At 48.2% G+C, this 25,719-nt stretch overlaps 1 protein-coding gene across 21 annotated transcripts in view; it reads left to right on the forward strand.

Annotated features, from left to right (window-relative positions):
* Positions 1-25,719, forward strand: part of SFI1 (SFI1 centrin binding protein) — a 118,022-nt gene that overhangs the window by 87,313 nt on the left and 4,990 nt on the right. For all 21 annotated transcript variants that reach the window (XR_004668705.3, XM_034949342.3, XM_003821472.5 and 18 more), the window contains 14 exons: positions 492-589; positions 1,686-1,752; positions 6,047-6,177; positions 14,296-14,377; positions 14,691-14,869; positions 15,832-15,907; positions 16,389-16,484; positions 16,949-17,025; positions 18,409-18,511; positions 20,014-20,110; positions 23,212-23,372; positions 23,835-23,909; positions 25,300-25,374; positions 25,512-25,688. Coding sequence is in view for 20 of the 21 variants with exons in the window: in XM_034949342.3 (XP_034805233.2) it covers positions 492-589; positions 1,686-1,752; positions 6,047-6,177; positions 14,296-14,377; positions 14,691-14,869; positions 15,832-15,907; positions 16,389-16,484; positions 16,949-17,025; positions 18,409-18,511; positions 20,014-20,110; positions 23,212-23,372; positions 23,835-23,909; positions 25,300-25,374; positions 25,512-25,688 (1,494 nt within the window). In the remaining variant the exon portion in view is untranslated. The remainder of the gene's footprint in view (positions 1-491; positions 590-1,685; positions 1,753-6,046; positions 6,178-14,295; positions 14,378-14,690; positions 14,870-15,831; positions 15,908-16,388; positions 16,485-16,948; positions 17,026-18,408; positions 18,512-20,013; positions 20,111-23,211; positions 23,373-23,834; positions 23,910-25,299; positions 25,375-25,511; positions 25,689-25,719) is intronic.

A 25,719-nucleotide genomic window follows, 5' to 3' on the forward strand; every position in this document is an offset into this window, starting at 1 on the left:
GATTACAGGTGTGAGCTACTGCGCCCAGCCCAGTGTTTTATGTTATTGATTTATCTGATTGTTTCCTTTTGATATCATTTATATCATTTAATTTTCCTTTAGTCTACATGGTTCCTATAATCGTTACATCTGAGGGCTTGTTTAGATTGAAGTTAAACATTTATGCGAGACTACTTCATAGGTGGGAATATGCATTACAATCAGTTTTAATTTCTAAAATGGCTTTCTAAAATGTCATTGTCTTCTGTGGGATTAGGAATAGCTTCTTCATCTAGATTTCCATAGACTGGAAGAACCATCTTTTTGCCTTTTATGTTGGCCCAGAATAGCTCTATAGTTGAGCCCTCATTAATTTGTATGCCCACTGTATGTTGGCTGCTCCTAACTGAGGTCATTTCTGCTTTGGGGGAGCTCACAGTCTGTTGGAGTAAGGATTCACTGTTTTACCTTTCATCTCAGTAAATTTCCATCTTCTTCCTCCCTTGCTTTAGCTGCTGCACAGGTTCTGGAACCTCTGGCGGTCTCAGATTGAGCAGAAAAAGGAAAGAGAGCTGCTCCCCTTACTGCATGCTGCCTGGGACCACTACAGGTAGGGACTCTGGTTTCATCCCTGGCTCTCAGGGACTTTGTGCCTCTGACTTACTGTTTTCCAGGAGTAATTGCTTGCCCTTCTATGCGTTAGTGTGGCAGATTCAGAAAGGCCTGCTGGGGTGGAGGTCCTGCTGTAAACCATTTGTTCCTGACTTTGGGTTTTTGGCTGATCAGATGGGAGATAGAATGAGCATATTTGCATTGGTTCTTGGCCACCATAGTCTGAAGTATGTGCCTGGTCGCTCACTGCCTTGGTCCTACAGGCATCAATATGTTCACAAGTTAGAATTCATGCATTGCTAGTGTTAAAGAGAAGGGTCAGGGACATTTGTGACTCAGTCTTAAAGTGTGCAGGGAATGTCCTCAATATTTTAGAGCTAGTCATTCAGTTAAATAAATAAAAACACTACATTTCTGTGAGGAAAACTGAGAATGTATAGGGTGGAAAGTATAAAGGGAAAAATAAAAGTTGCCTGGCCCCCTCCCTACAAGTAAGAGTAAGATCTTACTCCTCAGAAGGAAGCACTATGTATAAACTTTCTTGCTGCCAGAAATGTTCAATATGTCCTTCCTTTCTTTGCCCTCCTTTTTTCCTCTCCCCACAGTATAATCAACTTAATTTGCATAGTTTAGCTCCAATTTTGAAGCATTTTTTAATGAGTTAGTGAGAATCCCAATAATAAACTGACTCATTTAGAGTTATCAAGGCATATTATTCCAAACCCTGGTTTACAAAACCTAGTGTGAGAGGCAACATGTCGTGGACCCCCAGCGTTTGGCCATGAAACCAGAAAGTTCAGGATATCTAGGGGATTTCACACATATTTCCTAAATTCCAGAGCTACTGTGCTTTCGGTGGTCTAATTAGGTTTTACAAGAAAGTTGTCAACATTTTAGGCAATCCACAGTCCAAAATCAGAGGTTGACAAATTTTATATTAGATATCAGGTTCTTATTGCCGTCTCTCCTAGAATGAAACTAGTAAGCCCATGGGGTGCCTTTAACTCACAGGAAGTAACTGTACCCCAATTTACCTGCCTTAAAACAAAGTTTTAAAAACCTGAAACCTGAAGGTGTTCTTCCTTTTGTTTCAGGATAGCACTGCTGTGCAAATGTATCAAATTGTGGGTACAGTATACTCAGAAGAGGCGGTACAAGCAGGTATGGAGTACTTTTTAGCAGATAGCTCTACTGGCTTACATTCTTGGACCCATTTGCTTTGGAAAAGACCTATGCCAAGAAGTCTTATCGTTCTGCTTTGGAAGAGAGGGTGTTGAAAAAGCTCAAAGTCATTTCTTCCAGTTCCCACCTCTAATATCAGAAAGTCTGCATAACTCCCATTTCTTATCTGCTATGAAAATACAGGTTCTCTCTGAAAATACTGAGCTCTTATCAGCCATTCACATCTTTACTCAAATTCATTTAGTCTCTGAGTTAGCCAGCCCTTCACCCAGTGGGACCTGCAAGAGGTACAGGGAGAGGTGCAGAGCATAAGTGCTGCATCCCAGTGCTAAACAGTGTGAGACACATGTCTCCCAGGGGTGGAGGATGTGAGGTCAGGACCACAAATAAGTAAAGGCAGATTGAGAAAGATAGATTCAATTCCATTTAAGAAATACTTATTGAGCAACTGCTGTTTCTCAGACACTGCACTTAGCACTGAGGATACAACTGTGATATAAAGTCAATAAAATTCCTGCTCTCCCAGGGCTCATACTTTAGCACCAGGGTGACAAATGAGTGTGACCTTACAAGCCCGTTCTACCAATTGGGAGTACCTGTCTGGAATGTTGAAGTGAGAAGGATTTCAAGGCCGTGTTTACACTCAGTGGGAAAGGGTTCAGTTGATGGCGTCTGCCATTGTGAGAAGTGCCCCCTTTTTGGTCATCTCTGTCAGTGAAACAGAGGAAGACACAAACCAAACTCCTCCTAGTTATTTTCGTGCTGCCCACCCTACCCGTACCTCCATCTTCTGTTGGAGTCTAACAGGTGAATCTTTAGATTCACCTGTTAGCTAGTTCCCTATAGTTTGGGGATAGAATCCAAATTTTTAGCAAGGCCTACAAACTCCTTCGGGAGCTGGTCCCTGTCTGTTTCTCTCCCCTTTCCTGTTACCACTCTGTTCCTTCACAACTGCACTCTGACCAGTTAAGCTGCCAGTGGTTCCCTAAAGGTCCTCTGTGCCCTCCTGCTTCTCTTTGTACCTCCAGTTCTCTATTTCACACTCCCTTCCAGCTCAGATGTCACCTCCTCCCCCAGGCCAGTCCACCTCCACCCCTACCCCGGAGGCATAGCTTTATCAGAACGTTCATCTTATAATTGTTCACTGGCTTCTCTTTCCCCACAGGCTGTGAAGTCCTTTAGAGTACAGCCTGTCCCTTTTGCCTCCTTAGCCCACAGTGCTTGGCATGGGATATGTGCTAATATTTGGATGAATTAATGCACAGACCAACAAATGAACTGCTGTTGATTTCTTCAGAGTTTTTTTCCAAGGATGATTTAAGTCGATAGAGCTTGGATGCTACAGGGCATGGCCTCTTTTTGCGTCACTCTTGCCTCCTACACTTAAGAAATGCTAGAGTCACTGCATTCTTTGACATGCCTTTGGATTATGTTACTGGCTTTGAAAAGACATTGCCACTTGTTATCTTAAGTTCATATAATACAAGTTCACCAGAATGCAGGAAAGCCTTTCAGAAAAAGACTATGAGTGTCAGAGTTGAAAGGTTGTATTTATTCAAGGTGGAGAGCAGAGGGTCTCTTTTATTTCCTTCCTGGAAAACGAGCACTCCCCTTGACACAGGGACCCAACACTGGCGGACAGTCCAGGGTCAGCGTTTTCATCTCTCACACTGATCTAGCACGGCCTGCTTTCAAAGGTATAGCCGGTCTGAAAAATCGGAAGAGCTCTGCTTAGTCATTCCTAAACCTTTAGCTAAGAATCTGAATATCAACTCTTGGTATAGGTATCCCAGGAGCACATCAGATCTTTCTATTCTTAGACAAGATAAAAATATTATTTTTTGTGGGTTTCTTCCTTTTTAAAAAGTAACATACAGTCAGCCCTCTGTATCTGTGGGTTCCACATCCATAGATTCAACCAACCATGGATAAAAAATATTCAGAGAAAAAAAAGAATAGTTGTGTCTGTACTGAACATATTCAGACCTTTTTTTCTTGTCATTAGTCCCTAAACAATATATAAACAATATAGCATAACAACTATGTACATAGCATTGACATTGTATTGGGTATTATAAGTAATCTAGAGATGTATACAGGAGGATTGCGTAGGTTATATGCAGATGCCAATTTATTTGTTTTGTTTTGTTTTGTTTTTGAGACAGGTTTCACTTTGTCACCCAGGCTGGAGTACAGTGGCATGATCTTGGCTCACTGCAACCTCACTCTCCCCAGGCTCAAGCGATTCTCCTGCCTCAGCCTCCCAAGTAGCTGGGACTACAGGTGCAAGCCACCACGCCCAGCTAATGTTTGTGTTTTGTTTTTTTTTTGTAGAGGTGGGGTGCCACCATGTTACCCAGGCTGGTCTCAAACTCCCAAGCTCTGCCTGCCTCAGCCTCCCAAAGTGCTGGGATTACAGGCATGAGCCACTGCACCCGGCCTGCTATACCATTTTATATAAGATACTTGAGTATCCATGGATTTTGGTATCTGAGAGGGGCCCTGGAACCAGTCCCCCACAAATACCAAAGGATGGCTCTTTGCAGAATGGCGAATGTTTGCTAACTGTTGAAGCTTGATGGTAGGGTCATGGGTATTCATTATACTGTCAGCTTCTACTTTTGTTTACATTTGATAATGCCCATAATAAAAAATAGAAAAGCAATGTGTAGATATTATAGAAAATTTAGGAAGTATAAAAAGATATAAAGAAGAAAAAATAAAACCATTCATGACATTTGATGGGTAAGCCTGGTATCTCCCTTCCTCTGTTTGGGTAGGAGTGTATGTACCTATCTATTCACATACACATACATATGCATACTGATCCAATTATCTATTGCTATGTAAAAAATCACCCCAAACTCAGTGGTATAAGACAACAACCATTCTATTATGCTTTATGGATTATCAAAGATTGAGACAGGACATAATGGGAATGGTTGGTTTCTGCTCCAAGATCAGCCTCAACTGAAAAGATTCTAATGGCAAGGGGTTAGAATTATCTAGACGTTTTCTTCACACACATCTAGATCCTGGATTAGAATGACTCAAAGACTGGGCTCAACTGGGAATGTTAACCAAAGAACCTGTGTATGACCTCTCTGTGAGGCTTGGGCTTCCTTACAGCATGGTGGCCTTGGGGTAGTCAGCTATCAGAGCTTCAAAATGAGTGTTCCAGTGAACAAGTCAGAAGCTCTGTGGCTCTTTGTATAGCCTCAGAACTCACACAGTGCCACTTTTACCATGTGCTATTGGTCAGAGCAGTCACTATCCCAGCCAGATTCAAGGGGAGGGAACATAGATCTCTTCTCAGTGAAGGAGGATCAAATAATTTGCAGCCATGTTTTTAAAACCTCTACACATTTGGGCTGGGCACGGTGGCTCATGCCTGTAATCCCAGCACTTTGGGAGGCCAAGGCAGGCAGATCGTGAGGTCAAGAGATCAAGACCATTCTGGTCAACATGGTGAAACCCTGTCTCTACTAAAAATACAAAAATTAGCTGGGCGTGGTGGTGCACGCCTGTAGTCCCAGCTACTTGGGAGGCTGAGGCAGGAGAATCACTTGAACCCGGGAGGCGGAGGTTGCAGTGAGCTGAGATTGCGCCACTGCACTCCAGCCTGGCGACAGAGTGAGACTCTGTCTCAAAAAACAAAAAACAACAAAAAAAACAAAAACATAAAACCTCTATACATGCATATATGCTTTTTCCCCCCCAAAGTTTTGGATCATGGAGACATATATGGTATATTCTTATGTCCATTGTCTGTCTTCCTACTGATGTATCAGTAAAATAGTAGACTTTTATAATTACATTAATGTGTATGACAAACACTATAAACAAAATCAAAAGATATATTATGGGGTGGGGAAATATTTAAGATTTATAACATATGACAAAGGACTAATAAATTGTTTAGGTTCAAAAAACCCCATACATATCACTGAGTCAAATGCTAACAGACAGTGAAACAGGTAATGGGTATGAACACCTAAGCCATGGGGAAGAGTGAGTGAGAGTGTGTGTATGTGTGTGCGTGTGTGTGTGTGTGTGTGTAGAAATGTTTAACTAATGTTTAAGTGAAAATTTTTTTACCTATCCTATTTCATTTTTCACCTAGCATATTGGCAAAGATAATAAATAATGATTTTCATCTTTTTCTCATTTTTATTATATAGGAAGCAATCCTCCCACAAGGGTGTGACCCTGACAGGTCATGTTTAAAAAAAAAAAAAGTTAAGTACAAAGGTTATTCATTCTTTTACTTTAGCTGCTACAGGCCAGAGCGGATGGTCATTTCCAGCAGAGAGCCCTGCCTGCTGCCTTCCACACATGGAACAGACTCTGGCGATGGTGCCACCAGGAAAATGTCCTCAGTGCAAGAGCAACACGTTTCCACAGGTATGTTGCGCAGCTCCTGTCTGCACTGGGGCAGGTGTTTCAAATCTAACTCTGACAACCACACAGCCCATTTGCTGTGCTTTTCAGCTTCCCAGACCCCAGGCCCTAGTACTTCCTGGATTTTCAATAATGTGGGCTCATTGATTTCATCTAGCAGGAAAAGACAAGAGTGTTTCCCCTGGGAAATCTTTTGTCCATCTTTATTTCAAGGGCTTTCAAAACAGCCTGTTTGTAACCTTCATTATTAGCCACTGAGAGCTCCATTAAAGCAGCCCATTAGCTTTCTGGATCAGAGCACGGTGGGACCTTGCCTCACCTTGGCAGACATTCTTAAGTGTCATTTCCCCGAAACACTTAGTTCCTGTTCTGCTAGACCTGGCTTTTTGAAGTCTTGAAATGATAGTCATCAACAAAATTACAAAGGTCGGGCCGGGTGCAGTGGCTCACACCTGTAATCCCAGCACTTTGGGAGGCCTGAGCGGGCGGATCACAAGGTCAAGAGTTCAAGACCAGCCTGGCCAACATGGTGAAACCCTGTCTTTACTAAAGATACAAAAATTAGCCCGGTCTGGTGGCACATGCCTGTAATCCCAGCTACTCGGGAGGCTGAGGCAGGAGAATTGCTTGAACTTGGGAGACGGAGGTTGCCGTGAGCTGAGATCGCATCATTGCACTCCAGCCTGGGTGACAGGGCGAGACGCCGTCTCAAAAAAAAAAAAAAGAAAAAGGCCGGGCGCGGTGGCTCACGTCTGTAATCCCAGCACTTTGGGAGTCCAAGGCGGGCGGATCACGAGGTCAGGAGATCAAGACCATCCTGGCTAACACGGAGAAACCCTGTCTCTACTAAAAATACAAAAAATTAGCCGGGCGTGGTGGTGGGCGACTGTAGTCCCAGCTACTCGGGAGGCTGAGGCAGGAGAATGGCATGAACCTGGGAGGCGGAGCTTGCAGTGAGCTGAGATCACGCCACTGCACTCTAGCCTGGGCAACAGAGTGAGACTCTGTCTCAAAAAAAAAAAAAAAAAAAAAAAAACTTAGAAAGCTCAAGGAGCAGAGCTACATCTTTTTAGTTCCCACGGGGACAAACTTGCCCACAGCAGGTTCTTAGTATATGGTGGGACATAATGAAGAAATAATAATAATTTATTTATTTATTTATTTATTTTTGAGTTGGAGTCTTGTCCTTTCGCCCAGGCTGGCATGCAGTGGCACGATCTTGACTCACGGCAAACTCCACATCCTGGGTTCAAATAATTCTCCTGCCTCAGCCTCCCAAGTAGCTGGGATTACAGGTGTGCGCCACCACGCCCGGCTAATTTTTTGTATCTTTAGTAGGGACGGGGTTTCACCATGTTGGCCAGGCTGGTCTCGAACTCCTGACCTCGTGATCCACCCGCCTTGGCCTCCCAAAGTGCTGGGATTACAGGCATGAGCTACCACGCCCAGCCTGTAATGAAGAAATTATTAATCACTAACTGTATGTCTGCCACTGTGTTGGGCATTGTGTGATGGGAGACAGAAAACAAATACATAAACTCATTCTGCCCATGGCATCATTATCTTCATTAATAATTTCCTTTTCACAGTGATTCTGAGAGGTCAGGTTCAAAATAATAAATGGTAACACAACCAGTAAGTGGTACAGCCAGGTTAATTCAAATCTCCAGTTCCAAAGTCCAGGTGCTTTCTTCTTGATCAAGAGGAAGATCTTTCTGATGACTTTGTAGGAGGGTGAAATTTTTGTGAGGAGATAAGACTGACATACAAGAAACAACTGAGAACCAATTCAAGAGAACAGATCCACATGTCCCCAGTTGTGTCAGCCACAAGTTCTTCCAGTGCTCAGAGCTAGTGCTGAGGGAGGCTGAGCATGGAAGTATCTGGGGGAGGCTTCCTGTGAGTGAGAGGGTGAGGATGGTGGCTGGAGTGGGCAAGATGGGGAGGCCCAGACTGAAGAGATTGGGCTGACCCTATAGATAGATATTCGAAAGATATTTGAGCAGGTGCATGGAACTAGTAAAATAACAGTTTTGGAAATTACCTTAAGTTCAGTGTACTTTATCTTAGGACAGAGGGGTGAGATGGAGGGGCATGCATTGGGAGAAGTTGCAGTCATCTTTAATCTGGAGGATTTCAGGCCAGATGTGGCTCATGCCTGTAATCCCAGCACTTTGGGAGGCAGAGGTGGGTGGATCATTGGAGGTCAGGAGTTTCAGACCAGCCTGGCCAACATGGTGAAACCCCATGTCTACTAAAAATACAAAAATTAGCGGGGCATGGTGGTGCATGCTTATAATCCCAGCTACTCCGGAGGCTGAGGCACAAGAATCACTTTAACCCAGGAGGCAGAGGTTACAGTGAGTTGAGATGGCGCCACTGCACTCCAGCCTTGGATGACAGAGCGAGACTCCATCTCAAAATAAATCTCTATCTATCTATCTATCTATCTATCTATCTATCTATCTATCTATCTATCTATCTGGAGGGCTTTGAATGCTAGTTTGAGGTTAGCCAGAACTCTGGGTTCCTTAGTACGAAGTCCAGGGAGATGGTTTTAGGTGGTGGCCACGGGGAATAGAGGCTGATGAAAGGACATCTCTTGTCTCTTCTGGCTTCTGCAGACAGAGCAGCTTTGCCTTTACCTAGTCATGTATTGTGGGCTGGTATAAGATTCATTCAAAAATGGCTTCAGGCTGGACGCGGTGGCTCACACCTGTAATCCCAGTACTTGGGGAAGCTGAGGCAGGTGGATCACCTGAGGTCAGAAGTTCGAGACCAGTCTGACCAACATGGCAAAACCCCATCTCTACTAAAAATACAAAAATTGGCCAGGCATGGTGGCGCACATCCCAGCTACTCGGGAGGCTGAGGCAGGAGAATCACTTGAACCTAGGAGGTGGAGATTGCAGTGAGCCAAGATCGCACCACTGCACTCCAGCCTAGGTGACAGAGCAAGATTCCATCTCAAAAAAAAAAAAAAAAAAATGGCTTCAGTACTTAAAACACGCACACACAGTACCCGTTTCTTTTTTTACTGTCAAGTAGCCGTGCCTGGTTCTATTCTTTTTTTGTATTTTGTATGCTGTGAGAACCAAAAATTAAAAGTACCTTCAAAATAGCCAAGAGGAGCCTTTAAAGGATTTTTGCTAGGGAGCAGTTTGGGTGGTTTTAGAGCTATCACTCTGGAGAAAAAGGGCAGAGGGCGACTTGGAGACAGGGTATAGCCAGGAGGCTTGCAGGATGGTGTAGGCCTGATCTAGATTTTTACCTGTTTTGGCTTGGTTGGACCTTTTCAGAAAACTTGGTTTTTCGGATTCCTGTTTTCCTTGTTCATGAGCAGAGTGATTGAGAGTCTGGCTTAGAAGCTGGACAAGCCTGAGTTCAGACCTATGCTCTGTTGCCTGCCAGCTCTGTGACCCTGGACAAGTCAGTCTGTCTCTCTGAGCCTCAGTCTCCTCTAATGTAAAATTGAGATGATGTGGTCATAGTCTCTATCTCATATGGTTGTCATGAAAATGAAATGGGAAAATACATGTAAAATGCAAACCAAGGGCCTAGCGTAAAAATATGAACTGTCCCTGTGGCCCCTGGAGTTGTTTTAATTTGTGACTCTCATGGTAAGTACATTTTCAGAGGATTGGTTTGGAGTTTAGCAAATTAAAGTTCCAAGTAAATATGTATCTTTGATATTCTTAGGGTATTTTTAATGTTTTAGGAATATAGACAGATTTTATGATGGAATCTCATGAATTATGGCTAAAAATAATTTTTATAACCCTCCAGTGAAAGGTACTGAGAATGAGACAAAATTGGTTTTTTATTTTAATTGAGATAAAATGTGTATACAGTGAAAGGCATAGATTTTAAATAAAGTTCGATGAGTTTTCATAGTTTGTTTTTTTTTTTTTTTTTTTGAGACGGAGTCTTGCTCTGTTGCCCAGGCTGGAGTGCAGTGGCGTGATCTTGGCTCACTGCAAGCTCCACTTTCTGGGTTCATGCCATTCTCCTGCCTCAGCCTCCCGAGTAGCTGGGACTACAGGTGCCCACCACCACACCCGGCTAATTTTTTGTATTTTTTTTTTTTAGTAGAGAAGGGGTTTCACTGTGTTAGCCAGAATGGTCTGGATCTCCTGACCTCATGATCCGCCCGCCTTGGCCTCCCAAAATGCTGGGATTACAGGCGTGAGCCACCATGCCCGGCCGAGTTTTCATAATTTATGCACCTATATAATCAACACTCCAGTCAAGATATAGAACATTTCTATCACCCCAGAAAGTTCCTTCATGTCCCCTTCAGGCAGTCCCTACCCTGCATAGGTAACCAGTATTCTGATTTCAGTCATCATAGGTTAGTTTTGCATGGTTTTTTTCTTGTCGCCCAGGCTGGAGTGCAGTGGCGCTGTCTCAGCTCACTGCAAGCTCCGCCTCCCAGGTTCATGCCATTCTCCTGCCTCAGCCTCCCGAGTAGCTGGGACTACAGGCGCCTGCCACCACGCCCAGCTAATTTTTTGTATTTTTAGTAGAGACGGGGTTTCACTGTTAGCCAGGATGGTCTCGATCTCCTGACCTCGTGATCCGCCCGCCTCGGCCTCCCAGAGTGCTGGGATTACAGGCGTAAGCCACTGCGCCTGGCCTTTTTTTTTTTTTTTTTTTTGATGAGCAGAAGTGTTTGATTTCTGTTGGATTGATACAGTCCAATTTATCTTTTTTTTTTTTTTTTGAGATGGAGTCTTGCTCTGTTGCCCAGGCTGGAGTGCAGTGGCACGATCTCAGCTCACTGCAGCCTCCACCTCCCAGGTTCAAGCAACTCTCCTGCCTCAGCCTCCTGAGTAGCTGGGATTACAAGCGCACACCACCACGACCAGCTAATTTTTGTGTTTTTAGTAGAGACGGGGTTTCACTATGTTGGTCAGGCTGATCTCGAACTCCTAACCTTGTGATCCGCCCGTCTCGGCCTCCCAAAGTGCTGGGATTACAGACGTGAGCCACCGCGCCTGGCCCAATTTATCCTTTTTTTTATGGTTAGTGATTTTAGGGTCCTCCCTAAGAAATATTTGCTACTCTAAGATCTGAAAAGATATCTTCCTATATTTTATCTGGAAGCTTTATAGTTTTAGCATTTACATTTAGGTCAATGATCATCTTGAATTTTTTTTCTACATGTGATATGACGTAGGAGTCAAGGTTTATTTTTTTCTGTGTTTATCAGGTTTTTCCAGCACCATTTGTTGAAAAGCCTTTTTTTTGAGACAGAATCTCGCTCTGTTGCCAGGCTGGAGTGCAGTGGCGGTGGCACAATCTCGGCTCACTGCAATCTTCGCCTCCCAGGTTTAAGCGATTCTCCTGCCTCAGCCTCCCAAGTAGCTGGGACTATAGGCACACGCCACCACGCCCAGCTAATTTTTGTATTTTTAGTAGAGACAGGGTTTCACCATGTTGGGTTGGCCAGGATGGTCTCCATCTCTTGACCTCGTGATCCACCTGCCTTGGCCTCCCAAAGTGCTGGGATTACAGGCGTGAGCCACCGTGCCTAGCCCAGACTAATTTTTTTTTTCTAATTTTTTGTAGAAAAAGGGTCCCACTATGTCACCCAGTCTGGTCTCAAACTCCTGGGGTCAAGTGATCCTCCTGCCATGGCCTCTCACTGTTCTGGGATTACAGGCGTGAGCCACCATGCCTGGCCCAGTTCTGTTTAGAATTAATATACCATTTCATGTTTAGTGCAAGAACATAAAAACAATAAAATTCTATTTTGTCCCCATCCTTGATGATATTTTTATTGTTGTTATTTTTTTTTTTTAAGAAATAAATCATAGTGGGGATTCACTATGTTGTCCAGGCTGTTCTTGAACTTCTGGGCTCAAGACATCCTCCTGCCTCAGCCTTTCAAAGTGCTGGGATTACAGGAGTGAGCCACCACCCCCAACCAGTGGTACTTTTTGTCATACATTTTATGTCTAACGATTGATTGATTGTAGAGACGAGGTCTCACTATGCTGCCCAGGCTGGTTTTGAACTCCTGAGTTCAAGCAATCCTCCTGCCTCAGCCTCCTGAAGTGTTAGGATTACAGGCATGAGCCACCAGGCCCAGCCTACAACGTTACTATTTTTGCTTTAAATAATCAGTACTCTTTTTATAAATTGAGAAGAAAAAAATTCCGCCTCTTATATTTACCCACATATTTTCCCTTTCCAGTGTTCCTTGTGTCTTCCTGTACATTTGAATGTTCATCTGTATCATTTCCCTTCAGCCTAAAGATGATCTTTTAGTGTTTTTATACTAAGGTCAACTGGGGTTGAATGATCTCAGCTTTTGTGTCTGGTCTCTGCACTCTAGCTGGGCCAGAGCTCCGTCTTTCAACCCTGTCCAGCTTCTGCTGTCTCTGTTCCCCTCTTGGCCCTGCAGCAGTCACTCTCTGCTAGGCCTCCAGGCCCTCATCTGAGGACCTGGGACAACCTCAGTAAAATTTTGGGTATTTCCCTCTGTTCACCTGTCTCCTTTCTAGTACCCTGACCCCAAATTCCAGCCCCTCTGGCAGTCATGAACTCCAGTCTTTGCCTCCTCAGCTCACTGAGACTGAGGGAGGCTCTGCTTAGCCTCCCTTCCCCTCACTGTTTAGAAGGTGCCCCCAGGCAGAAAGTCTGGGCGGCCTAGGGGCTCACCTCGCCCGTGTCCTATCTTTTCAGCATCAGAATCTACACTTACTGTCCAGCGCCTGAAGACAGTTGCCATATGTATTTTGTCTAGTTTTGTCATATATGGCCAGAGGGCAGATCCAGGACCAGTGACTGTGTTCTGACTAGAAGTGGAATCTTTGCTTTAAGTGATGTGTCTTGCATGTTAAATGTCAGGGGAGCAAGATCCCCCAGTGCTGAACATGGATCCTGTGGCTTCACCAACATGTAGCCCCTAGTGGCTGTTGATCAATTGTCCCAGCACTGCTGCTGCAGGATTTGATGTTGTTAATGGTGATCTGTAGGCCTAGGCAGAGATGACAAAACAGTGGTTCCCAAACCTTTTTACTTTTCTTTACTTTTTTTTTTTTTTTTTTTTTTTTGCGACCTCTGTGGCCCAGGCTGGAGTTCAGTGGCACGATCTCGGCTCACTGCAAGCTCCGCCTCACGGGTTCATGTCATTCTCCTGCCTCAGCCTCCCAAGTAGCTGGGACTACAGGCGCCCACCACCAGGCCCAGCGAATTTTTTATATTTTTAGTAGAGATGGGGTTTCACCGTGTTAGGCAGGATGGTCTCGATCTCCTGACCTCATGATCCGCCCGCCTCGGCCTCCCAAAGTGCTGGGATTACAGGTGTGAGCCACTATGCCCGGCCAACCTTTCTACTTTTCTAATTCACCTGAAATACTTGTTTAAAATACTATTTCCTGGGACCCCCCTCAGACTTGCTCAGTCAGCCTTAGGGGTCTGCCCCTTGTTTTTCAACAGGTCCCCAAAGAGTTGGTCAGCATGCACTGGAAAGGGCTCTCATGAACAATCCTTTATCAGTGCTGTTAAGTCAATATAGAATTAATGAAGACCTGGAGTCTCAGGGTCTGAGTCTTTTTCGTACGGTGTGAAGGCTTGGCTGATACCAGAAACAACCTGGAAAATGTTGGCCTTTTTAACAGTTTATGGTTTTTTGGCTGTCTGCTTTCCTTCCCTTTCTCTTTGTGTTGCTTTCTCCCTCATCTAAGCTTATTCACCTCTTTTATTTTTTTCAGAGACAGGGTCTCACTCTGTTGCCCAGGCTGGAGTGGAGTGGCGTGATCATAGTTCACCACAGCCTCAAACTCCTGGGCTCAGGCGATCCTCCCACCTCAGCCTCCCAGGTAGTTGGGACTACAGGCACACACCATCACACCCAGCAATTTTTAAATTTTTTTGTAGAGATGGAGTTTTGCTGTGTTGCCCAGGCTGGTCTTGGCCTCCAGCGATCCTCCTGCCTTGGCCTCCCAAAGTATTAGGATTGCAGACATGGGCCACTGTGCCCAGCCACTTAATTCACCTCTTATACGATAGCATGGTATAAAAGGGAAAATCCAATTATTTGGAACTTCTAGTTCTGTTTGGGTTAATTTTTATTTTTGTTTTAAGTGCTTTACATTCTTCCTTGTTTTTTAGGGAGACATTAGAGAAGCAAGTATTTTCTCTCTGGAGGCAGAAGATGTTTCAGCATCGAGAAAACCACCTGGCAGAGAGAATGGTAAATGGCTGTCCCTGAGGAGATGTGTGGAGGGGCAGGATCTGATTCAAGCCATTGCACTCACGGCCTCCCCTCCTCAGGAAGTTGCTCGGACCTCACTGGAGGGCCCCTGCCTGTGACTGTTGAGGCAGGGCAGGCTCTGGGGCATCTGTCCTTTCTCAGTGGAGCCTACAGACAGCTTCTGGGCTGGACCACGTCCTGACATCCATTCCTTTTGCCTTAGTCATTATTTGTGGCCTGTAAATTCTTTCCTGGCTTCTGTGCCTCTCTCCTACTTGATTTATTCTGTTCTCTCCTTCCTGTCCTGCCTCAGGCCATCCTTCACGCAGAGCGACAGCTTCTGTATAGGTCTTGGTTCATGTGGCACCAGCAGGCAGCAGCACGTCACCAGGAGCAGGAGTGGCAAACAGTGGCCTGTGCCCACCACCGCCACGGGCGGCTCAAGAAAGCTTTCTGCCTCTGGAGGGAAAGTGCCCAAGGGCTCAGAACAGAGTGAGTGGCCAGTTCTGCCTTACAAGCCTTTCCATCCCAGGCCAGCTTTGCTTGTTCTAGCAGCACCGTCAGCTCCAAGTGCCTGTCTGGAGGACTGCATTACCCCAGACTCTGGTTGTAAGTTCTGGAAGTTCAACCTAAAAGAGTCTTAAGTAAAACTAGGTTGGCCAGGCACAGTGGCTCACGCCTGTAATCCCAGCACTTTGGGAGGCTGAGGCGGGCAGATCACCAGAGATCAGGAGTTCGAGACCAGCCTGACCAACATGGAGAAAACCCTCTCTATTAAAAATACAAAAATTAGCCAGGCGTGGTGGCGCAAGCCTGTAATCCCAGTTACTCAGGAGAGTGAAGCACGAAAATTGGCATGAACCCGGGAAGTGAAGGTTGCAGTGAACCGAGATGGCACCGCTACACTCCAGCCTGGGCAACAGAGCGAGACTCTGCCTCAAACAAACAAACAGAAGTGACCATAGCCAGGGAATAAACTGATGGGCCCATATTGTGATAGCTGACTGCTGCAGATAAGGGATAGGGACAGCAGCTGTGGCCAGTGGGTGGGTTGTGGCAGTTTTTAACCACACCACGTAGTTAAGAGAGAGGAGGGGAGGCAGCCCAGTCACTATAGAGACTGTCCTGCTTTGGGGCCTTTCAGTGTCCACTGTGTGTTCTGAGGATCTCACTCCCTGTCACACACTGACCATGTTTAACCAGTTTCTCAGTTGGGGGCTTCACACCTGCACATGTGAGCTTCAATGGCACCTGAAGCCCTGGGAAGTTGTAGGCCAAAATTTGATCATAGGTGCTTTTTTCTGAGACTGCAAGTTCTTTGGCAGCTCTTCAGAGAGGGTCTCGGCTCCCCCAAAAACTTAACCAGGTAGGGCTATGGACTGTGAGGAGGAGCCCATAGAGGGTGCCCTCACTGGGTGGGGGCTGCAGCACTGAGCTCTGCCATCTCCCCACAGGAGGACGGGCAGGGTGCGGGCAGCAGAATTCCACATGGCCCAGCTCCTGCGTTGGGCCTGGAGCCAGTGGAGGGAGGTAAGGCTTTGGTGCGAGGTGCCACCCGTGTATGACTTTTGGACAGGTGGGCTGTGTGTCAGCAGGACTCACAGGCAACATATGGGCCACACCACCTACCTCTGAGCTGAAGGAGGAGAACAGGCAGCATAGAAAGTGTTAACTCAGTTTTATGAGCTGATTGGCTCAAAATTTTGTGTTCTTTCAGATCCTAGGCTGTTCTTATTTGAACTTACTGCATCTAAAATTCCTGATCTAACCATTTACAGGAGTCCTACTGAGTGTAAAACATGTTTAAACTCACATTAATTGAGCATTTACCGCAAATCAAGCACTTACCTCATCAAATCATCACAGAACCCCTAAGAAGCACGTATTTATAGATGAGGCCAGAGAGGTTAATTTACACTCACACAGATGACGTATAAAATGGAGGCAAAGCAGGAAGCCACCCCCAACTCAGACCCCAGCCCACGGTGGCTGCTTTCTCCTCTGTCTGCAGTGCCTGGCCCTGCGGGGAGCGGAGCGGCAGAAGCTGATGCGAGCAGACCTGCACCACCAGCACAGCGTGCTGCACAGGGCGCTGCAGGCATGGGTGGTAGGAACTGCTGCTTCCCTCCTGATCTTGCTGTGGGGACAGGGGAGGTTTCTGGAGACTTTGTTTTCCTTCCTTGTTCTTCCTGTCTGTCCCAGAACAGAGTCACGTGACACACCTCAAACCAAGCAGGTGCCCCAGACAGCGGGCCTTAGGCCACAGGGTTCTTTGATTCTTGCTTGGCCAAGTGGAAACAAGTGCTGTCGGTGGGTACTAGCCTTGTAGCGAAAGCAGCTCCTTTCCCTGGAGTCCCATGGTTTGACTTAGGAGGTGAGGGCCTGTGAGACAGTTTCTCCCTGTCGTCTGGGAGGGTCTGCTGGCCCTGGGACCAGGGGCTGTTGGCCTCTTCCTACCCTTTTTGAGTTCTCTGGGCATGGCAGCCTTGTGGTAGATGCACCTCTGAGGCCTGCCTAAACAGGGGGAAGTGTGGGCCCAAGAGCAGCCTCAGTCTTCCTTGTCCCCTACAGACTTACCAGGGCAGGGTGCGAAGCATCCTCCGGGAGGTGGCAGCCAGGGAGAGCCAGCACAACAGGCAGCTGCTGCGGTGAGTCTCCCGGGCGCCTCCCAAGCTCCAGCTGGGGAACAAGGAATGCACTCCAAACCCCAGCCTTTTAGGGGGTCCTGCTGAGGGCCAGGTCGGGGATGATCCCGGGTTCCTAGTCGCTAATATCATGGTCTTGGCTTTTCCACTTCACTCACGGGTTCGCCTTCATATGTCTTAAGCCCCTGCTGTGTGCAGGGCAGGACCTTGGAAAGCAGCTGTTACCTGCATGCCTTAAAGGCCACTTGTCTTGCTCTTCTGAGCACTTTTTCCTCCCTGCTTCACGCCTACAAGATTCAGCTTTGCAAGGCACCTTGTCATCTCTTCCACTCCAGAGGCTTCAGCGACTCCCTTTCCTGTCAATTTCCAAGTAGTCCCCTTCCAGCTTGCTCTGCAGGCCTGTCACTGACTCTCCAGCGTCACCTCTAGGCCCTGTCAGACCATCTGCACCACTCACCCCTGTGGAGGGTGCTTCCGCAGCTTCTGCCACTCTTTCTAAGCCAAACTCTAACCTCACTCCTTCCCAGCAGTCCTCCCACATGCCCCCTTTCATTTCCTTCCTTTGTATTTGTTCAGCACATGATACTCCTGGTGGCCTATGGACAGTGGGTCTCGTGGACTTTAAACACCTCCATCCTTAGCTGGGCGCGGTGGCTCATGCCTGTAATCCCAGCACTTTAGGAGGCTGTTTGAGACCAGGAGTTTCAGACCAGCCTGGGCAACATAGCGAGACCTTGTCTGTACTAAATGTAAAAAAATTAGCTAGGCACGGTCATGTATGCCTGTGGTTCAGGTACTTGGGAGGCTTAGGTGGGAGGGTCACTTGAGCCTTGAAGGTCAAGGCCACAGTGAGCCGTGATCATGCCACTGCACTCCAGCCTGGGCGATGGAGTGAGACCCTGTCTCTAAAACGTAAATAAATAAAATAAATGCCTCCATCCCTCATATGGAGTCCCATAGAGCACCCATCCCGCTCTTCAGACAGGGTGGAATAAGCAAGAACTCCCTGAGCTAACTCAGCAGCAAGCTGAGGCGTAGGCAACCTTCCTCCGGGTTCCCTGTCTCTCCACACTTCTCTTATCACAGTGTGAGTCACCTGTGTTGCCACTGCCTGGTTATGCCCTGTTATCCCCGTAGCACCTAGAGTTTGGTCTCCAGCAGTGCTGGGTCCCTTATGCACTCTTGGTGCCCAGCCCAGAGCAGCTGCTCAGTAGCCATTTGTTGGACATAGACGTGCAAGTAAACATAGGTGTTGGTGAAACAGACATTCTTAGGTGTAGAGTCCCTGACTCAGGAGTAGGGGAAGAAGTAGGAATGATTCACAGAAGCCTCCCTTCTCTCTCTATCCTGGTGTCATCTGCCTTCCCCGCACCCATGCATCTGCAGCGGGGCATTACATCGCTGGAAAGAGAACACCATGGCCCGAGTGGATGAAGCCAAAAAAACCTTTCAAGCAAGTACTCATTACAGAAGGACCATATGTTCCAAGGTGAGGTATAAGGAGGCAAGCTGGTCACCCAGGAGAGTTGGGACTGTGTTCTGGTGAGGGCGTGGGATGTAGGGGGTGGTGCCAGAGATTTGAACTGAATAAGGAACCTAGAAAATGGGTAACTTTCCTCCAGCACACACACAAACATCCATGTGGGCACATGTTTAGTTTTTTACTGAATTACAAACCAATATGCATTAAATAGAAACATAACACATCATAAGTGAACTAGTTCTTATCAGAACCAGTATTTTCTTTTTCTTTTTTTTTTTTTTTTTGAGACAGTCTCACTCTGTCACCCAGGCTAGAGTGCAGTGGTATCATCTCAGCTCACTGCAACCTCCATCCCCCAGGTTCAAGCGATTTCTCCTGCCTCAACCTCCCGAGTAGCTGAGACTACAGGCTTGCGCCACCACGTCCGACTAATTTTTGTATTTTTAGTAGAGATGGGGTTTCACCACATTGGCTAGGCTGGTCTTGAACTGATGACCTCAGGTGATCCATCTGCCTCAGCCTCCCAAAGTGCTGGGATTACAGGCTCTTTGAATCCAGGAGGTGGAGGTTGCAGTGAGCCGAATTGCACCACTGCACTCCAGCCTGGACAACAGAGCAAGGTTATCTCAAAAAAAAAAAAAAGAAAAGAAAAGAAAAAATACCCGAAGCTAGCCTGTGCCTCCCTTCCCCTGGAAGGAGGAACACAGGAATCTTTGCTTGGCTTCAGAGCTTGAAGAGGAGGCCTTTTTGGTGGGAATGGAGTTCATGACAGCTCGCAGAGCAGGCACCAGGCATTCCCTGGGCAAGTGTTTTGTTATTGTGATTTTGTAGGCATCACTCATACAAAAGAATGTATACAACGTAGGTGTGTTCCATTTACTAAATAGTAATAGAGGCCGGGCGCAGTGGCTCACACCTGTAATCCCAGCACTTTAGGAGACTGAGTCGGGTGGATCACTTGGGGTCAGGAGTTCGAGACCAACCTGGCCAACATGGTGAAACTCCATCTCTACTAAAAATACAGAAATTAGCTGGGTGTGGTGGTGCATGCCTGTAATCCCAGCTACTCAGAAGGCTGAGGCAGGAGAATCGCTAGAACCTGGGAGGCAGAGGTTGCAGTGAACCGAGATCATGCCACTGCACTCCAGCCCAGGTGACAGAGCGAGACTATGTCTCAAAAAAAAATTACATATATATATTTTATATATATAAAAAATAGAATTAAGACCCATGTATGTAATGACTTCACTACTTTATGGCATGGTATGATATGTAAATCCTGGTAGAAGAGTCCCAGCAGCCAAAATGCTGGGCTTCCTGTGAGGGGCTGGGGCCCTGTCCTATTGCTCAGTGGTCTGCGTGCAAGGCAGTTACTTCCTGGACCGTGTGTGAGAAGCAAATGGCAACAGCTTGGCCTTGCCTCTCCAGGAGCCACCGTCACAGACCTGGGGTGGACCCGGAAGCCAGGAGGTATAGTGACTCTTGCTGTGCTCCTTGCCTGCCCATAGGTCCTGGTCCAGTGGTGGGAAGCTGTGTCAGTGCAGATATATTACCGACAGCAGGAGGACTGTGCCATCTGGGAGGCCCAGAAGGTGCTGGACAGGGGTAAGTGGGGCCCCAGAAGCAAGTCATGTTGAGGAATGTGAAGACAGCGCTGTTGTGGAGATCCCTGTGGCCTGCATAAGTCTGTCTCCTCCTCATACATGCCAGTTCCCTGTCGTTGCCATGACAAAGTACCACAGACTGGGAGTCTTCAAACAACACAAAATTGCCCTCTCAGTTCTGGAGGCTGGCAGGCAGCGATCAAGGTGTGGCAGGGCCATGCTTCTCCACAGGCTGTAGGGGAGGGTCCTTCCTTGCCTCTCCCAGCTTGTTTCTTGCTTGTCATGGCTTTCCTGGACGTGTAGACCCATTGCTCCAGTCTTTGCCCCATCTTGACATATCGTTCCCTTCCTGTGTCTGGGTCCCTTAGAAGGACTCTGGTCATATCGGATGAAGGGCCCACCCTACTTGAGTGTGACGCCATCCTAACCAATTACATCTGCAGTGAGCCTAGTGCCAGATAAAAGTCACATTGTGAGGTTCCAGGAAGGACATGAATACAGCAGGTGTGGAGGGGGCACTGTTCAGTCCAGTATATCTTAGAAATCTATTCCCAACTGACTGCCAACCAATTTATGTTAAAATGGAAGGCTAGAGCTTGAGATCTACAGAGAAATAAAGAAAAGAAGCTGGAATGGAGGAGCTTGGGGTGGTTGGGGAGGGGGTTGTTTTGATGGGAAAGTCCTTGCTGCTTGTCAGGGCAGCCCCCACCGTGTTAGCGTCCTGCTTCCTTGTGTAGCTGGGCCCTTAAATGTTTAGGGGCCAGAGACTTTCTAATTCGATCTCAGGAAGTCCTGCTGCCTGCTGTATATACATCTTTGGAAAGATTGCAGGGCACAGTGGTACACACCTATAGTCCCAGCTACTTGGGAGCCTGAGGTGGGAGGATCACTTGAGCCCAAGAGCTGGAGGCTGCAATGAACTATGATCGCACCACTGCACTCCAGCTTGGGTAAGAGAATGAGACCCAGTCTCTCTCTTTTTTGAGACAGAGTCTCACTCTGTCTCCCAGGCTGGAGTGCAGTGGTGCGATCTCGGCTCACTGCAACCTCCACCTCTTGGGGTTCAAGCGAATCTCCTGCCTCAGCCTCCAGAGTAGCTGGGACTACAGGTGTGTGCCACCACGCCAGGCTAATTTTTTGTATTCTTAGTAGAGACAGGATTTCACCGTGTTAGCTGGGATGGTCTCGATCTCCTCACCTCGTGATCCGTCCGTCTCGGCCTCCCAAAGTGCTGGGATTACAGGCGTGAGCCACTACACCTGGCCAAGACCTAGTCTCTTTTAAAAAATCTTTGGAAAGATAGTCTAGAACAGGAGTCCATGCCCCTGCTTGCAAGATGCACAGACACGCGGCAGACCCATGGGGAGCTGTCTCCTAACACAGCTAGGGGTCCCATAGTAGGAGAATCTGACACGCTGAAGGGGACAGCTCATTTTTAGAATAAATGAAAATACAAACAAAAGTGAAAACATTTAGAAATTGTTTAAATTGGCCCATAGAGAAATTGACCAAGTGGTTAAGTTGGTTTAATAGAGTTTGCTCCAGGACAAAACTGAATCAGCTTTGGTTTGGTTCTGACTGCAGCGTGTGTGTTAATGAGCATGTTTCAACACACATCCTGGGGACAAAACCCTGGGGTCAGCCATCCCACATGGCTGCATTACTGCGCCACGAATGTGCTGCTGGGTCCTGGAGCTTCTCCTCAGCTCAGAAACCAGCACTGTGTTTCTAGTTTACTAAGAAAGAAGCCGAGGGCTTTAGCCAGACCTTGGGCTCTGGAGCTTCTGCACCTGACCCTTTGGGCACCTGACGGTGCAGCTTCAAGCTCCAGAGGCTTTTGGCCAGTTTGGGTCAGCTGCCTTAAGGGTCAGGTGCCCACTCCTGGCCGTGGTGGGAAGTTAGAGGCGACGGGTTTGAGTGTTGCCCGAAGCCGCTGCTCTCTGAAGGACTTTCCTTAGAAGGAGGCGGTGGCAGGCTTGGGTCCATTACAGATGGTATGAGAGACTTGGGAGACTGGGCTGCAAGACAGTGTACACGTAGTAGGTACACAGTAAATACCTGGGGAACAATTGACTGGCTTGTATTAAGGCCTCAGTGTCTCAGGCACACCTTGGCAGGCCAAGGGTGGGACTGGGAGGAGGGACTGAGGGGAAGATGTCACAAGACCCATTATGCAGAGTGCTGAAGAAGTACAGGCTGGCGGTCATAACCTGGCTGTGTGTGTGGCCTCCAGCAGGCCCCCTCTCTGAGTCTTAATGTCTTCATCTGTAAGATGGGGATAACAGTGCCTACCTCTTGGGGTTGTCATGGAGATCAAGTGAGATGACAGGTAGAGAGATACACACTTAGGACAGAGCCCAGGCATCAGCATGCAGCACTAACGTGGGTGCCTCCCACTTGTGATCTGCCGTCTTCCCTGCCTGCCTCAGTGGGCCTGGAGGGCTCCTCATCTTGGCATCTGTGCCCTGCTCTCAACCCTGTTCTGTTGTCTCAAAAAGAAAGTTCTATCAGGGCCTAAGAAAGATTCACCAAAGGGAGAATCTGGTGACACAAAAACAAAATGCAGGATGTGGCCCATTCCTGAAGAACCCAGGGAGCCAGAGGGCATGGCCTGGCGACCAGCGCTGTCCTCCCCATCCGTGGCTTGGGCTGGTCTGACTGCTGTGACTGGGCCTTGGTTTCCACCCTGGCAAAACAGGCTGCCCTCTCCTCCAAGCTGCAGCTGAAGTGGGGGCTCCTCCTCCTCCCCCCTCAGACTGAGGGTCTTCTTCCACGTGCCCAGCAGCATTTTGCACGTGACTCTTAGGGTGCCCCTGGCACCCCTGTGGAGGCTGTGGACAGGCTTGTGGCTCTCAGAGGGCTGTTGGGGAGCACAACAGTAAACAGATCTGGTTCCAGTCCCCGGGGGGTTCACTGTTGGCAAAGGTGGCCAGAGCTGTCCCTAGAGAGGGGCCATGGTCCACGTGTGGTAGTTTCACCATGTGGGCTGGACACCCGAACTCTATCCCCGCACAGCCATCTCTGCTGTCTGCACCTTCACCATTATGTAGTCACTGGTGGAAATCCCACAAAACAGCAAACTCTGACTTGGATCTGCCTTAGGCTGTCTGCGGACCTGGTTTCAGCGCTGGTGGGACTGCAGCCGGAGGTCAGCCCAGCAGAGACTGCAGCTGGAGAGGGCAGTCCAACACCACCGCCGGCAGCTGCTGCTGGAGGGGCTGGCCCGGTGGAAGATGCACCATCTGCAGTGTGTCAGGAAGAGGGTGAGGCTGACGGTGGCAACTCTCCAAGTTCTGCCTGCCTGGCAAGGGGTGTCCAGGCCAGGAGACCATTTCTCAGGAAGGGGTCTTTCCTGACAGCACTCCATGCAGCCGGTATGAGTGGTGGGTGGTTTGGGGTCCTGTAAGACAAAGCTGCAGGAGCCTTTCTGGGCGTTTGGTGGAGCCTAGCGAGTAGCCAGCCCCAGAATCCAGTGTCTCCCAGGGAAGACGGCTCAGCGGAAAAACCCGGTTCATGCTGACCCGTGGCTTATCAGTGCTGGGGGACCTACAGAGTGAGTCCTCTAGGCAGCACTCCCTGCCTATGCAGGAGACCCCCGGCACCATCCAGGACTCCTAGCAATGGGAGGACATTTAGCTGGGCAGAGGCTGGGTTAGATCAGGACCCACCCCAGGCTGTCTAGGCTGGGTCAGGACGCCACTCTCTGTGCACTTGCTCTCCCCCAGCTCCTGCACAGGCAGAGCACCCAACTGCTGGCACAGAGACTCAGCCGGACCTGCTTCCGCCAGTGGAGACAACAGGTGGGAACCCAGGAGATGTCCCCTCTGCACTTCCTTCTCCGTCCTCTGACCTGTGAGGCCTGGGCAGTGAATGACCTTCAGCCTACACCTCTAGTTCAGTATTTTTACTATCACCCTCCGTAGGGCCACCTCCTCTACCACCTTCCTGTCATTTCCAGGCACATCAGCTTCCTTCCATCTGCAGTCTGCATAAGAACAGTTACTTCAAGGCTGGTTTCTCTCTCTACAGTGTTGTATTAAAAAATACATCAGTGGAGGCCGGGCGCAGTGGCTCACGCCTGTAATCCCAGCACTTTGGGAGGCCGAGGCGGGCGGATCACGAGGTCAGGAGATTGAGACCATCCTGGCTAACACAGTGAAACCCCGTCTCTACTAAAAATACAAAAAAATCAGCCAGGCGTGGTGGCGGGCGCCTGTAGTCCCAGCTACTCGGGAGGCTGAGGCAGGAGAATGGTGTGAACCTGGGAGGCAGAGCTTGCAGTGAGCCGAGATAGCACCACTGCACTCCAGTCCAGGCAACAGAGCGAGACTCTGTCTCAAAAAAAAAAAAAAAAAAAAAAAATATATATATATATATATATATATGTATATATGTGTATATATGTATATATATGTGTATATATGTGTATATATATATGTATATGTGTGTGTGTGTATATATATATATATGTATATATATCAGTGGGCCGGGCATGATGGCTCACGCCTATAATCCCAGGATTTTGGGAGGCCGAGGCAGGAGGATCACTTGAGCCCAGAAGTTCAAGACCAGCCTGGGCAACATAGTGAGACCCCATCTCTACAAAAACAAAACAGAAAAATTAGCTGGGTGTAGGCAGTGCACACCTGTGGTCCCAACTACTCGGGAGGCTGAGGCGGGAGGATTGCTTGAGCCCGGGAGGTCAAGGTTGCAGTGAGCTGTGATCATGCCACTGCACTCCAGCCTGGATGAGAGTGAGATTCCATCTCAAAAAAAAAATCAGCATAATATCTTAAAAATTAACATGGAATGTGTTTTAAGGCTTTGCTGGGATCTTGCTTTTTAAAAAGCCAAGAGGGATCACACAGAGCAGCATCCACACGTCCCCAGCTCCCTCTTCCCGTCCTATTGTCCTGTTTTCACCATTCCCCGGACCTCAGGCCGCTGCCTCCACGCATCCCCCTGCAGGAGCCCTTTGCCACCTTCTTTCGTGAAGGTCATTCCTCGGGCCACAGATGGAGCATGTGTTGAGCATCTCACCGCCAGGCACAAGGCTGGCCCTTCCTAGTGGAGGAAGTGGGAGCCTCGACTAGAGAGGGAGCCAAGAGGGACGAGCCGGGCAGGGCCCCGTGATCAGCATGGCCTCCCTGAAGGGGCTATAGGGAAATGATCTGGTCTTTCTGGTCCTAGCTGGCAGCCAGGAGGCAGGAGCAGCGGGCGACGGTGCGGGCCCTGTGGTTCTGGGCCTTCTCGCTGCAGGCAAAGGTAATTGGGGCTCTGCATCCTACCATCCCTGCCTCTCCCTCAGGCCTTAGCCCTGCCTTGGGTGGAGGGAGGGCACATGGTCTGTGGGGGAGCTCTAAGCAGGGAGACCTGGGCCTCACCTCCTGCCCTCCCTGGAGGTGTGGGCCACGTGGCTGGCCTTTGTACTGGAAAGGAGGAGAAAGAAGGCGCGGCTGCAGCGGGCGCTCCAGGCCTACCAGGGGCAGCTCCTCCAGGAGGGTGCCACGCGGCTCCTCCGCTTTGCAGCCAGCATGAAGGCCTCCCGGCAGCAGCTGCAGGCCCAGCAGCAGGTCCAGGTAGGCCCAGGGCCCCTTCCTGTGGGGAGCA

This window comes from Pan paniscus, chromosome 23, assembly GCF_029289425.2.
Source record: "Pan paniscus chromosome 23, NHGRI_mPanPan1-v2.0_pri, whole genome shotgun sequence".
NCBI classification, from domain to species: domain Eukaryota; kingdom Metazoa; phylum Chordata; class Mammalia; order Primates; family Hominidae; genus Pan; species Pan paniscus.